The sequence below is a fragment of the Ipomoea triloba genome, chromosome 13, assembly GCF_003576645.1.
Source record: "Ipomoea triloba cultivar NCNSP0323 chromosome 13, ASM357664v1".
Classification (NCBI taxonomy): Eukaryota; Viridiplantae; Streptophyta; class Magnoliopsida; order Solanales; family Convolvulaceae; genus Ipomoea; species Ipomoea triloba.
The window spans coordinates 25,635,164-25,650,194 of NC_044928.1; the positions used below are offsets into that span (position 1 = coordinate 25,635,164).

Here is a 15,031-nt window from a genome sequence, read left to right on the forward strand (position 1 = left end):
TATATATATATATATATATATATATATATATATATATATATATATATATATATATAAAACTTGCGAACAAATCCAAACAACTGATCTAGTAGATCTAACAATTCAAAATAAACAAAATTTTGTAATATTTATGAAAAAAGACCTCTCTCACTTAAAAAATTTGTAATATTTATAAAAATGGTCCCGCTCATTTTTTATTTGATTTCTCATCCATTAGATCTTACAGTGCAGTCGTACGACTTTGCACCTCTATGTATACACAAATGCACCACCACACGTTCAGAAATGCATTATTATAAATTTCACTGTAAAATTTTAATATACTTATTATGAACTCAATCCATCACTGTTGTGAGCTCGCTAGAATTATTCAAACATTATAGCAAATTTCATTCACATGGAGTGCAAGGCAAGTTATACCAAAAGTTTCAACTCATCTAATTAGGTAAGTTGACGTTTATCACATATGAACTACTCCACATATGTTTATGAACAAGTGAATTATATTGAACAACCAAAGTGCATGCATGTCTTCATTAATAATTGTACTGTCTTAGCTTGTTCGTGGTATAGTGTGAATGGAAGTGTCTTCGTTAAAATTAGTTTATTTTCACATTTTATTTTCTATTTTACGATATGAAAATATAGTCATAGACCCCTTTGAATTAATTATATTCTTTTTGCTTTTTCAATAATAAATACACAAATATGGTTAAGAGAGGAAAAAAAAAATCAATTGCACTTGTTTATCTAAAAATATTTAACGGATTTGAAGCTGTATATGAGATAAAAGTTTGTATTATTTATCAAAATCTCACCATATTTTTATTTTCATATGCTCTAGAATTAGTAAGTTTAGTTAGATAAACGGCTAGAGATTGATTATTAATTTTTTTATTTTTATTACTAGGAACAAGTTCTTGTGTGTGCGTATGTAACTATGTAACTATATATATATATATATAGGAGATGGTTCACGTGTCTCAAAATGAAGGGTTTTTTTTTAAAAAAAATGTGCTTCCTGATAACATGGATGCGAATGATCAAGCGTCACGAACTTATGCACTGCACCTTAAGCTTTAAACATACTATACGTACCTTAAGAGTTAAACTGACGCACCTTAAACTAGAAAGTGACGCACCTTAAATTTTAAACATATGCACCTTAAGATATAAATTTACGTACCTTAAGATTTAAACTTAAGCACCTTAAGCTTTAATCATAGGCACCTAATTAAGCTATAAACTTAGGCACTTTAAGTTTTAAACATGCACACATTAAGAGTTAAACTGATACACCTTAAATTAGAAAGTGGCACACCTTAAGCTTTAAACATACGAGCACCTTATTAAGCCATAAACTTATGCACCTTAAACTATAAAATTATGCACACTAAGCTTTGAACTTACGCAAAATTATCATAATACCACCACATTTTTAAATAGTTTTTTTTTTCATTCTAGACTGCTAATTTTAGCTAGATCAATGGCTGAGGTTTCACTACATTTTTTACCTGAGACATCCTTCGCATTCGATCGATCTCTAGTGTGTGTGTGTGTATATATATATATATATATGTCACTGTTGTGATTACATAAATGTCACCGCCTTTTTTCTCTTTAATTTCTAGTCATTAATCATCTTAGATGGACTATGAGATTAGCTAATTTGCAAGTTCTCACGAGAAGTCTCATGTGAGTCGGACGATATATATATTAGAATAATGTTGGCCCTAAAAAATGCAGATTAATGCTAACCATTAACTTGAAATGATCCAGGCTCGAAAGTACAGTCGTTATACTGTGGACCATGGTCATGGTCTGATACTGCAGTTGTGTTGAAAGGGAATTGCAGTTGCGCAGAACAGAAGTTGTTTCATCCGTCTGGAAATGCAATTGTGTTGAACTGATACTGCAGTTATGTTGAACGGATGAACGGCCTCTGTTCCGCGCAATTGCAGTTCCCTTTGAACACAACTGTAATATTAGCCATGACTATGGTCCACAGTATAATTTGCGTCCAAAGTAAGGAGAAAAGAGAAAAAAGATGCCATAACATTTACATAAATATTACAAATACAAACTTTGAATATGCATTGTTCAAAGTTTAAATTGCCTAAGATGATATTCAAAAATCACCATATATAAATATCTAACAATGATTACAATTCATTGAACATTAAAACACTCTTTTGAAACATTTTAAGTTGACTAAAATCAACGAATAATCATAAATAATGAACAGCGTAATTCATCCCATTCAATTCTTATATTAGCAGGGCGTTCACAAAGATGATTTGACTGATCATATTTTTCCTTTTCGCTTTTTCTTAAACCTTCTTGAAAACCCGAACCGCATTTACTCACCTCTATTTATACCCCAACAATGTTTAGCCAAAACTCATATCTCTCTCTCTCTTTATATATCTCTCTCTATATTATCTCTCTCAGAACAAATTAAAAACGGCGGCATGGCTAATGTATTGAATGAAGACCAAATCATGGAGTTTCAAGAAGCTTTCAGTCTATTTGACAAGGACGGCGATGGTTAGTATATATAAGTTTCGATCTAAAAATTGTTGTCTTTAATTTGTTAAGTTTCAGAATAATTTTTTTTTAGAATAAAGTTTCAGAATATTTATGTGGTTGGGTTTGTATATTACATAGGCAGCATTACTGTGGAGGAATTGGCAACAGTTATCAGGTCGTTAGATCAAAACCCAACCGAGGAAGAACTGCAGGAAATGATGAATGATGTTGATACAGGCAATAATGGAGCCATTGAGTTCAAAGAATTCTTGAACGCCCTCTCCAAAAGAATGGAGGTAATAACCTTAAAAACACCTAAAAAAAAATGCATGTTTATTTCCTTAGCTTTTAACATAAGATCATATTTTTTTTAGTTTGACGTAAGCCGGAAAACTTTATATGTATAGGACACAGATTCAGAAGAAGAACTTAAAGAAGCTTTCAAGGTCTTTGACAAGGATCAAAATGGTTATATTTCTGCTAACGAGGTGAGTTCTTATTCGCAATAAATAAATAAATAAATATATATATATATATATATATATATATATATATATATATATATATATATATTTGTATATTGCACTGGTATCTAGTCTGTCTTTTCAAGATAGCACGAACTTTTGACCTCATAATTACGTAAAGAAGAGGGTTTTGTGCAATAAAGCATTATATTGCATTTGAATTCATCTAACATCATGGGAAAGCTCAGCAGTTCACATGTTGTTATGTTAATTGATCTGTCATTAACCTTAAAATAATCAAAACTTTTACAGTACAGTTGTATTATTAACCCTTGTTTATTTGGACATCTGTGTAAACCCATCTCTCGTGCATTGAACTTTTCCTGCATTCATACTTATCGATGCCCTTTAATTTTATATTGACTTTTATTTCACCAAATAATAATCCAATAAATAATTAAATTATTTTTTGCAGTTGAGAAACGTGATGATAAGTCTTGGGGAAAAACTAACAGAAGAAGAGGCAGATCAGATGATCAGAGAGGCTGACCTGGATGGAGATGGTCAAGTCAATTATGACGATTTTGTTAAGATGATGATGAATGTTGGATAGAGGATTAATGAATGTATGCATGGTTCATTAATCCTATGTGGTCAACACATAATTATAAATTCAAATCTTTCTTTAATTAATTATTTCCTAATTATTAGCAACTGGTTTAGTATTTGTTTACTGTAGTAGTTGTTGTCCTTGGCATTTCTTTATCGTTTTAATGTCCAAGAAAATAGGATCATTTCCTTAAAATGTTCGGAGATGTACTCCTCCCTGTACTTTCTTTTTTAACTTTACGAATGAAAAGAAAAAATATTTAATTATTTAAAAAATTACTACGTAATATTTAAATAATTTTAAACATAATCTTTTAAATAAAAATAATATTGACAATTAAACAAAACGAATGAATAATTACCGTATAATAATAATAATAATTATTATTATTATTATTATTATTATTATTATTATGAGTTAATTCCACTTTTGGTACTAGACTTATTAGGCGTTTGCCAGGTTTAGTCCTCCATAATAAAAATGGTCAGATTCTAGCCACGCTTTTTGGACGTCAGACACTTTTAATCCTCCCTCAGTTCACTGTGAAGTGGGAGGGCTTTTTGGTCTTTTTACATTGTCACCTTCTAATTCTTGTATTCCTCCATTTTAATGGTTGTTTTCAGCTACAACAAGAACAGAGATGAACAGAGTTTGAACCCAACTGACATTTTAGTGCTTGAAGATCGCCGATCGATATCCTCTTCTCTAGCTCGTTTTTGCAGCCAGCGGCGGCTCTGAGGAAGATGGCCGTTCTGAGGAGATAACACAGAAGTTTATCGGAAACGCCGCCTTTTCCGGCGACAAGAGGGTCACGATCGACAGCTCCCGTTGTCGGGTTTTTCGGGGGATTAGCACAGGAAGGAAGAAGAACATGACATTAAGGGGCCGTCCAGGAAGGATTTCAATTTTCATGGAGTGGTTTTTCGGGGGATTAGCTTACAGGGCTTCTCATGTGATGAATTCCAAGTTCTTTGCATCTTTGTACTATAGACGGGAGATCTATTCCCCAATACGCAACATCTGTATCCTATCGTAAGTTCAGAATATTGGCCACGTTCTGTTCCTCCCTCAAATGATCTATATCTTCGACTTTCTGAGTTGAGAACCAACAATGAGATTTTCAGTTATCAATGTATTTCTTTTTTTTTTAAAAAAGTTATCAATGGATAGTTCATGCCTGAAGCAAGGAACACGCTATTAGCATTGTAGATCACAACAATCCATATAAACTGCACGCCACAACCTATTGTCCATATACAGTAATGCACATTGGGAAAAAACACTTCACAGTTACAAGAATTAGAAGGGGACAACGTAAAAAGACCAAAAAGTCCTCCTACTTCACGGTCAACAGAGGACATAACTGACGGAGGACTAAAAGTGTCCGGCGTCTAAAAAGCGTGGCTAGAATCTGACCATTTTTATTATGGAGGACTAAACCTGACAAACGCCTAATAAATCTAGGAACAAAAGTGGAATTAACTCTATTATTATTATTGTTATTATTATTATTATTATTATTATTATTATTATTGGGTCAAAACCATTTGTGTCGAAAGTGTCCCCTGGATAGGTGTGCACCGGTGCACCTAGAGAATCAAACTTGGAATACGGTAATAAATATGTTTCTTTCCTTTCTGGTCGTCATATTGAAATGCTAAAACAATTAATATAAATAAATATTTAAAGAAAAAAAATACTACTTGTATAGTTGTATTCAGAACATGGTAATCTCCTTATGTGATAGGATCGCTTTAAAATTAAGGCAAAATCTATAGGTATTATGTTTTTTTTTTTTCTAAAATAAGTATTATAACATTTTTCACAAGTAACTATTTAATTCTTAATATTATATTTTTCATAAAAAAAAGTATTACATTTTATCTCACAAGTAACAACGAATCAATTTATGCATAATTAGTATTGCATTTTTCAACATAATTATTACATTTTTCATAGTGATGCAACCAATCTCACATATACACACACATGCATATGTCATTGCAAAAGTAAACAATGTTATTAAGGGGATGATATTGTACTATCTTATATTATTACTAGAATTTTAACGTGTCGATCAGTGCCTACCGAGTTATGTGGGCCAAATACTGAAAATATCAATACTATCTAAATAGTATATATGATTATATCAATACAGAAAGGGCCAATATCGACATTATAGACATTCCTATACTATTATATACATAAATTATTATTATTATTATTGTTGTTGTTATTAAATCATCCACCAACTCCTCTAACAATAAACAGAATAGGAATATGAAGGGAATAAAATGCATTCTCAGAAACTGGGCGGAATCAATTATATATGAGACGCATAATCTCAGTGTTCAGTGTATATTTATGACTCATCATCTCATTTTAAAATTATATTATTCCATTCAACCACTAGCAATTAACAAAGATTAATGTAACAAAATTATTGGTCACATTTTATTCTTATTTAGTAGAGAAAAGCTGTCAAAATACAGGATCAACAATGCATGGCTAATGGCTTTCATCGATCGCATCTTTAATATATTATCTTAGACTTAATCCTACTTTTAATCCCTCAGCTCACATATAATCACAGTTTCATATTTTATTCTCCTTTTTATTTAACCACATTATATTGCTACCTCAATTATTCCGCTAAAAAATTCAGATTCATGTCACTATTATAATAATAATAATAATAATAATAATAATAATAATAATAATAATAGTTTTTGTTTGACCAGAGGATTTCCCGATCAATCGACTAACAACCACACACCTTGCTCGTGACGGATAGAATCTCAAAGATGGTAAAACAATTCCTCATGTAAAGTAGTTGTATTCTTAAGACTCGAACTACATATCTTTGGTTAAGTATTAATTTTACATTTCAACATTAGTATTATTATTATTAGGAATAAGTGTCAAATTGGTCATTCAACTACACAGCAAACTACAATTATGCTATCAAATTAAAAAAAAATCAAAATTAGGTCCCTGAACAAGGCAAAATAATGCAATTCAAGTTAAAATGACTTGTTGACCTTGTAACATACTGACGTGGCGGTTACCGAATTTAAAAATATTTCTAAAAAAAAATAATTTTAATAAATTTAAATAAAAAATTATTTAAATTGTTTAAAAAAAAAAAAAAGGCCCCGAAGAAGGCAACTGGCTCGCCTTCTTCGGTGTCCGTTGAAAAGGTGACCCAGTGGTCGCCTTTCTCACCGGCGAAGGAGACCACTGGGAAGTTGCCTTCTTCGGTGAGATGGCAAGGTTGCCTTCTCACGGAGAAGGCGAGGACTATTTTTTTTTTTTTTTAATAATTTTTTATTTAAATTTATTAAAATAAAATTTTAAAAAATATTTTTAAATTTGGTAACTGCTACGTCAGCATGTTACCATGTCAACAGATTATTTTAGGTTGAATTGCATTATTTTACATTGTTTAAAGACTTAATTGTAATTTTTTTTAAAGTTAAATATGATCTAATTGTAGTTTGTTGTGTAGTTGGATGACCAATTTTACCCTTATTCCTTAGGCAAAAACTTGTGTGAGACCGTCTCACCATGAGACGAGTCGGGTCGGGTTGGGTCAAGATGCAAATGTAACACTTATATGCACAAATGTCATACTTATATACTCAAATGTAATACTAATTAGGAATACAAATTTTTTTTACTTATAAGGGTAAATGTAATACTTTTACATTTCGATTTAAAAGTATTACATTTTTCCACAAAAGTATTATATTTGCCCTTATAAGTAAGGGGCACTTGTAAACATTACTTATTATGAAAAATGTATTACTTTTTCTTTAATAAGTAACAAAAATTGTATTCTTGATTAGTGTTATATTTGAGCATATAAGTATGACATTTGCACATATAAGTATGACATTTACATGGTAGTTTGACCCGACCCGACCCGACTCATGAGAGACGATCTCACACAAGTTTTTGTCATTCCTTATTATTATTATATTTCAAAATTTTAGTATGTTTATTCAACGGTCTATGCTAAGACCAGTAATGGCATGGTTTCTAGACGAAAGTAGATTCTATTTAGTGACAGCATGCATCAAAATTTGCATATATAGTCAACAGATGAGAAAAAGTTTGAATGATCTTCAAAGTCAAAAATTCTCCCGCCAATCTCCATTCCCACTACTTTGAAGCATTCAACATATATGCAGCCATGCATATATACCTTCTTCATTCGGTAACTTCTTTTTGCCCTTTTGCTGATTTGAATTATTCTTATTCTTGTTATGTTTCCCAATACAAAGACAATAAACGTGGACCTAATCCTAGTGGGTTGAGTAATATCAGCGCGCAATTAAATGAGGTTGAATCAACTAATGATCGAGATTATATTTTCTCATGTACATTCTAAATATCTAATGCAAATTTTGTGGGCTAGTTTGTTATCTTTTTGAACCTATATGACTTATTTTATATACATTGTATAATTTCTTGAAAAATATTGAAATCTCTAAATATCAAATTTTATCAAAATAAGTTGACAGACTTATATAAGTAGTTTTGAACTTTTTTTTAAAAAAAAAAAAAAGGTTATCCTTAGAACATCAATATCAGTGTTTTTTTTTTAAATAAAATTTTGAGTAGTTTTTGTAAATGTGATTAGGAAAGAGAAAACAGGAAGTGCGAAAAAAAAAAAAACAAAAACAAAACAAAATTAATTTTTTAAAAGAATAAAAAATAAAAAGTTAAGGTTTTGTCCGGTGCGCCTGAGCGTGTAGTACACTCCCCTGCTGGGCGCAAGTGTATCAACCACGCATGGCTGTCACATGTGATATTAATTTGGTGTGGGTCCTAAATGTCAGAATTATCCTTTCACTTGCAGGATGATTTTCTCTCTTCTCTCGCTTGCACCTCCCTCCTCCAAGTTGGCATTTTTTTCTTAAGAACGGTGAATGATCACTTATGTGGATGCTCTTAAAAGACTTAATGGCATAATTATGACATGTGGTCCATGTAGCAGCCCATGGCGTGTAGGCTCAACTTAATTATGTGTGGTCTGCCCAAGTCTAATTAAGAGTTTTGATCAAGAGAGACTTAGTCCATTTCTTGTTGCTAAGGGACATTATTGCAAATGAAGATGCAATTTATTGATGAAATCAGTCCACGTATAAATAAATCATATTACAAGATAAGTCCAAGAAGCTCGCTAAGGTTGGAAAATGTACTAGGATAATAAGAATCAGATGTCTCAACAAGTAGGAGCTCTCTATTTATAGTGACATTAGAACATGGAACACATGTCAGAATCTCGTTAACAAGTCTAACATGGTGATGAACTATTGGTGGCTCAAATCAGTCACGACACATAACGAATGCTTGTGTTGCTTAGGACAGTTACAATTAACTTGATGGTTCAAAGACTGGATCTCGGCCACAGATGGTTTTCGAAACTATCCAAATGGCGCTCAGAACTATTCAGTCTTAGGTTATCATGCTAACTACATCGGCCTATAACACCATCAATTTAATTATAAATTTATTTAAATAAAAGTAATTTGAGTTTGGGATGATCTGGCATAAGCAAATTACATGGAGAATGACTTGGCATGACCAAAGTAGTGTAGCACAAGGATTATATTGTGCCTAAGTTAACCCATGTAAACTTATATCACATTGTCACGTTTAGTAACAAATACCAACGAAACAGAGCCAAATATTACAACATCAATATATGTAGAACAGGAAGAAGACAAAACAAATAAGAAATTAAGGTTTTAATTTCATTCGGTTGATGCAATGCAGCATATGCATGCGCTGAAGAAGGAGTTCCTCCCCTTTGCCTTTCCATTTCCCTTCAACTTATTCTCTGCCCAATAATCCATATCATCAGAACCAAAACTCCCCTGCGTTTTCTCATCATCACTCCCATTAATATTCTCCTTGTTGTTCAGAAATGGAGCTTCAGATTTGGCGTCGTAGTCCACTGAGTTCCGGCCATATCTAGTCTGAATGATCCTGTCCTGGAAATCATTAATGGATAAGCTTCTAACCGGCGTCTTGCGAAAAGGATGAAGCAATGGCGTTTGATCAAACCCTGAACCCTTTGCAGCATCAAAGGGAACTCCAAAATCGAAGCTTGGAGATTTTCCAGAACTCCCAATCTGCAGATTATTCTTCCATGTTTGATCACCATTGCCGAACCTTCTCTCGCTTTCTTCCATTTTCAAATGAATGGCAGGCAACAGAGCTGTAATCCCATTTTTGGATGCTTCATCAGAGACTCCATTCCCTGATGTGATGTCAAAAGTGCCATGATGAATATCATCTATGGCCAAGATTTTCTTGAGCATTTCATTGTAGTTGAGAAAGGAGGTTTTTGTGTTAACTCCCTCGGAGATTTTAGAATCTTTCAAGTCTGGAAGTTTCTCATTCATTCTTGGATGCTCTTCTTCTTCTTCAGCATTTTGAAGTTTTTTGGCAGGATCTGATGCATGATTGTAGTCATCTGTACGAGGAGGCTGATCTGAAACTGCATCTAGTTTACCATGAAAACCTACAGGGATTTCCTCTGCTAAAGAAGCCATTTCTATCACCACTACTGCATCATCATTTTCCTGGCTTGTCCTCCAATCTGAAATATAAATGTGCAGTCTCACTATCAGTTTAAATTTTTTGTTGTGACAATACATCAATATGTCCACGGGCTATCATATTAACAGCGGAACCACATTGGTCGGATTGTTAACTTGGTAACCACAAGGTTACAAGTTCGACTTCCAACAAGGGAGCAGTCTATTATTAGTCTTTCTTAGTTTGAACTAGTCGCTCTGAACAACCTAGACTAGTTCACTGGCCAGGTTCACAAAGTAGGTTTACCAGTTCACACCCAGCAAGTAATGGGTGCGGCTGTGCGGGTTTCCCTGTCACTCAAAAAAAATACTGAAAATTAAATGGCATTGGATTTCCATTTCATCTTTCTCTAAAGATGAAAATACAGTAGATTGAATGAGAAGTATAAAGTGAGGCTAATATACTTACTGTTCCAAAAGAGGTCAACTTTTCAATGTTGGGCTGAATAGCAGGAGATGGATGATGGAAGAGAAATTTGCAGCGTATAAACTTGATGAATGGAAGATAGTTGTGAAAACTGGATCATGCATATATGTGTTAACAGAAGATGTAGGTTAATTGGATTTAAGTGAAGTTTAAGAGGATGCTATAATACACGAAGAGTATAGGGAATTCATAAGTATTGCTTCAAGTATAAGGGTGTGTTTGAGTGAATATAATTATGAGTGGAGAATAATGATGTGTTTAGGAGACACAAGATGCTGGCATGCCCTTACGTTACTGCTATTTCTCCACTCTATTCTACCTCGCCATTATGCCACCCATTCAGACGCCGTAATCTTTGGGGACACTCATACGTTTTTTTCCTACCAAAATAACAAATAAATCATGTTACTCAGTCACTAGTCCAGCTAGTACAATATCCAAGGATGTGCAGCCTATAACTGACCTACTTAAACCAAAATCGGACTTTAAACATTGTGATTATCAAATTAACAATTGGACAAACTTTGCTAAATTGAAAACCTTCATTACCAAGCGCTGTCCCTCATCAATATATATACATACCATGGACTTAGATCCACCTTACAAAGTGGACCCGATATATTGAATGTTCACAATTTAAATTGTAAACATTTAATATGTAAATTGTGAACATTCAATATATAAGTGTTCATAGGATAATTTGCCATATATATATATATATATAAATAATTTCAGGTGCGGCCATGCTCTCCCGTGCGGTCACACACCACTCAATGTTACGAAATACACCACTTAATGTTAAGAAACACACCACAATGCATATTTGTGTGGTGTGTTTCTTAACATTGAGTGGTGTATTTCGTAACATTGAGTGGTGCGAACCGCATGGCTACACGGGAGAGTACGGCCGCACCTGATCATGACTATATATATATATATATATATATAGCAATAAAAATGCAAGACACCCCTTGGGTCCATGGCTCCATCAATATTTCACATAAAGGGATTTAACATGCATTAGAATACTGCAATTTTGAAGTTAACACAGAAAACTACCCTTTAGCTAAGAAAAGAATTATGGCACAAGAAAGATGGCAATGCATTATTCTTCATGAAATCACAACAAAGTGAACCAGCCTATGACAACCTTTAACATCCACACACTTTGCACAACTGAAGGAATCATCTTTGGTACAACTATACTATACACAGGTGACCAAATTGTGTTTTGACCAAATTGGCACAACACATATTTGTATAACTAACACCACACCTTCAAACTGAAGCAGGTTCAGGGACCCTGCCAGTTTCTACTGGAGCCAAGCTATCATAGTATTCAACCAAGACTTTCCATCCACCGGGGCACATAAATCCATCTGGAGGGTTTTCCTTGTTCTTTGCCAGTGTTCGCATCTACAATAAGGGGATCACGTTAGTTATATACAGAGCATAAGCAAACAAAATAACCAAAAAAGAAATGTATGACATTGCGTTGGTGTTAAGCGTTTTCCTAATTTATGAAAAGCTCATTAACAATTCCAAATTGCAAGTATTTTTTCTAGATAAGGCAGCACAAAGCCCCTGGCATTTCAATGCACTTGTGGGAAATGAAAAGATACCTTGGTGCCAGAAATGAAAAGAAAATCTTGAGGCCTTGATGGATCAAAGAATGCCATTTTATTCTGAGTCTTGTCATATGCAGCAACCTACAGGACAGACGAAAATTAATATTGAGAAAAGCTTCAAAATATAAGTTCGTATAAGTGGTGGTGATGGTGGTTTCTAGGTACCTTAAAAGGCAAGATATTAAGCCGCTCTAGGCCAGGTGCCATTGACAACACCTTCTTCCCGTGATCTGCATCATATAAATCTCTCTTCTCAACTGGATGCCCCATTCCAGCTGGATCACGGCCAACAATGTAGAAATTAGCACCCGCATTTATACGAGCCTTTGCATGCCATTGCACCTCAGTTGGGCCAGCATAGTGCATGGGCGATGGGAATATAGAAACCACAGTAGTTTCAGGATCAAGCACACCATCTTCAAGAACCTGAGATCAGAGCTGGAGTTAACATTGTACGGGGCAATGGAAAGAAAATAGAATATGAAAAGCATTCACAACAGAGCAATGCAGAGTAATAACAAATATATATATATATATATATATATATATATCAACACAAAACCAGAACACCAAACACACCAAGTATAACAAGATTGCTAAGCCTTATTTTATGAAGTAATGTTTGATTAATGAACACTCTTCACACAGTCGCAGAATTAAAATGATTTACACCTACAATAGAACAGTTTTTAGAGAATTGAAGCAGCTGTCAAGTGTGAGAGTGTATATACCAAATTGAAACATGTGCTCCATCTCAATAAAAGTCTAAGTTGATACTTGAACTGCACATTTATGTTTATATATTATATAAACAACACAGACACATATTGATCAGATAGTTCGACTGCACATTTATGTTTATATATTATATGCTCAGCACAGAGTGACATATTCACATATTGAGCACAATGCAACGTGGAGTATGATATAATTAGCAAACAAAACATGGTTTCAAGAGGCATAAAACCTAGTAGAATCACACATGTTCAAGCCACAAAGATAGTTTTAGCAAGAATTAAAAGAAAGCAACTCGAACCAACCTTCTCGTGTTGCTTCATTCGCCACTGAAGTGGAACATCATCCGCCTTCGTATAACCCCCAAGCGGGTGGAGCAAAAGGACAGGGTTCTTATAACCCATCTCAAGAAGCCTGCGGCGAGTATCTGTCATCAACAGAGCATGTCCATTGTGCACGGGATTCCTGAGCTGAAAGGCGAACACAGCATCTGCATTTCGCCTAGAGAATTCGTCTCGAAGCTCTGCTGGGGAGAGTCTGAACCTGTCAAGACCATCATGGTACTTGACCCGCTCTATAACTTCCAAATCCCCACCAATTAGCCAGTTCCCAGCATTAGTTATAGCTTGCTCAACATAAGGCAGACCTGGGGCAATTGTTCCCCAAGTTCTTGCTATCCTTTCCTCTTTATTATGCTTATATATCTCAATGCTGTAATTAACCACAGAACACAAAATATCAGAAATTCTATCATACTCACTAGAAAGATTTTTTCTAATTCTATCGTAAAATGAAACAGAGATGAAATTAACCTAGAAACAAGAAATTAAATAGAAAAATATTGTCCTTACTCGTTGAGAATGGCTAGGGTTCTGTCTTGATCGTCGACGAGGGCTACACTGCTCGACTCGGCGATCCGGCTCTTCTGGGCGTCGTCAATGGCGAGCACGATGGGCACGGACATGTTGACGAATGAGCCGTCGTCGAGACGGAGCGAGTTGAAATGAAGAGTTTGGAGGAACTCGCGCTCTCTCATGAAGCCTCGCAATGGGCTAGCCCAGCCTTCGCTGAGCACGTGAAGCCATTGGAGGTCGATTTTGGAGAGCTCGATTCGGGGCAGACCTAGGGCGTGGTTCTTCTTCCCTTCTCTCTCTGATTCCTCGACGAAAAGCTCCACGAGGCTCCCGCCGTCGGGCTGTATCAGCGCGCATGAAACTCGGGTCCCGGGTCGGGTCCTGGGCGCGACCCGGGGAGAGAGAGACAGGTTGAAGGAGGGTTGGATAAATTGCGTTTTCAGCGTTTTCGGCAAATATCGAGTAGAAGCTGGAGTTTGAAGGAAAAGTGAAGCCATAGCCGCCATGTGAGATTGAAGAAGCTCTGTCTACAACAATGGGAGCTTTTAGGGAGGGAGATTGAGGGGTGGTTTTAGAAATTCAAGAATTTAAAGGGCCTCAAAGCGTAAACAACAAGATTCTGGCCTCTTGGGTGATGCTTAGAGGCCAATATAGATTGTTGTCATTTATAGTGCTCCATGGTATATATGAGAACTTGGGAGGATGAACCTAGACACTTTAACGGCCATGGCTCCTTCAAAAGAACCATGGTGGAAGGATCCAATTTAATCACTCAATATGTCATCTTAATTTTTTCATGATAAGGTGATTTTGATTAATAGTATGTTGATGACCATTGACTTCATCATTTGTGGTATAAGTATTTTTTAGTGATGGTACCTATCAATCAAGGAATTAACCATCATGATCAATTTTGGATCTAAAATTGTTACCTCACATAAGATCTTATAATCATAGACGTTATGTCATATTCAAAAGAAAATTACTAAAATGTAGGAATTAAAATTGATATTTTCTCTAAATGTTATTTGCTATGACTTTTGTGATAAGTGTAACAACATTTCATATTCATTGATTATTTATAAATTGTTAAGTTTTGATACAAATTAATCAAAACCATTGGCATTTTGATTGGTACAAATTCTAAAACAAAACAACATTATCCTATTACAT

General features: G+C 34.5%; 3 protein-coding genes across 4 annotated transcripts; 1 reads left to right on the forward strand and 2 right to left on the reverse strand.

Moving 5' to 3' along the window:
* The first annotated feature begins 2,431 nt into the window (after positions 1-2,431).
* Positions 2,432-3,684, forward strand: LOC116002488 (calmodulin-like protein 8). Its single transcript, XM_031242635.1, has 4 exons — positions 2,432-2,547; positions 2,668-2,825; positions 2,937-3,017; positions 3,469-3,684. Exons 1-4 carry the CDS (start codon positions 2,472-2,474, stop codon positions 3,604-3,606), a joined length of 453 nt encoding a protein of 150 aa, XP_031098495.1. The 5' UTR covers positions 2,432-2,471; the 3' UTR covers positions 3,607-3,684.
* Positions 3,685-8,949: 5,265 nt separating this feature from the next.
* LOC116001812 lies at positions 8,950-11,343 on the reverse strand. 2 transcript variants are annotated; one of them, XM_031241758.1, is made up of 3 exons: positions 10,932-11,343; positions 10,624-10,732; positions 8,950-10,216 (listed from the first exon to the last, which is right to left on the reverse strand). In XM_031241758.1, exon 3 carries the CDS (start codon positions 10,167-10,169, stop codon positions 9,366-9,368), a length of 804 nt encoding a protein of 267 aa, XP_031097618.1. In that variant the 5' UTR covers positions 10,170-10,216; positions 10,624-10,732; positions 10,932-11,343; the 3' UTR covers positions 8,950-9,365. The 2 variants fall into 2 exon arrangements, with proteins under 2 accessions (XP_031097618.1, XP_031097619.1); XM_031241759.1 differs by adding an exon at positions 10,462-10,505 and having other exon boundaries at positions 10,624-11,343.
* Positions 11,344-11,719: 376 nt separating this feature from the next.
* Positions 11,720-14,567, reverse strand: LOC116002328 (ATP sulfurylase 1, chloroplastic-like). Its single transcript, XM_031242440.1, has 5 exons — positions 13,856-14,567; positions 13,310-13,715; positions 12,435-12,695; positions 12,264-12,350; positions 11,720-12,057 (listed from the first exon to the last, which is right to left on the reverse strand). Exons 1-5 carry the CDS (start codon positions 14,362-14,364, stop codon positions 11,920-11,922), a joined length of 1,401 nt encoding a protein of 466 aa, XP_031098300.1. The 5' UTR covers positions 14,365-14,567; the 3' UTR covers positions 11,720-11,919.
* Between the last annotated feature and the right edge of the window lie 464 nt (positions 14,568-15,031).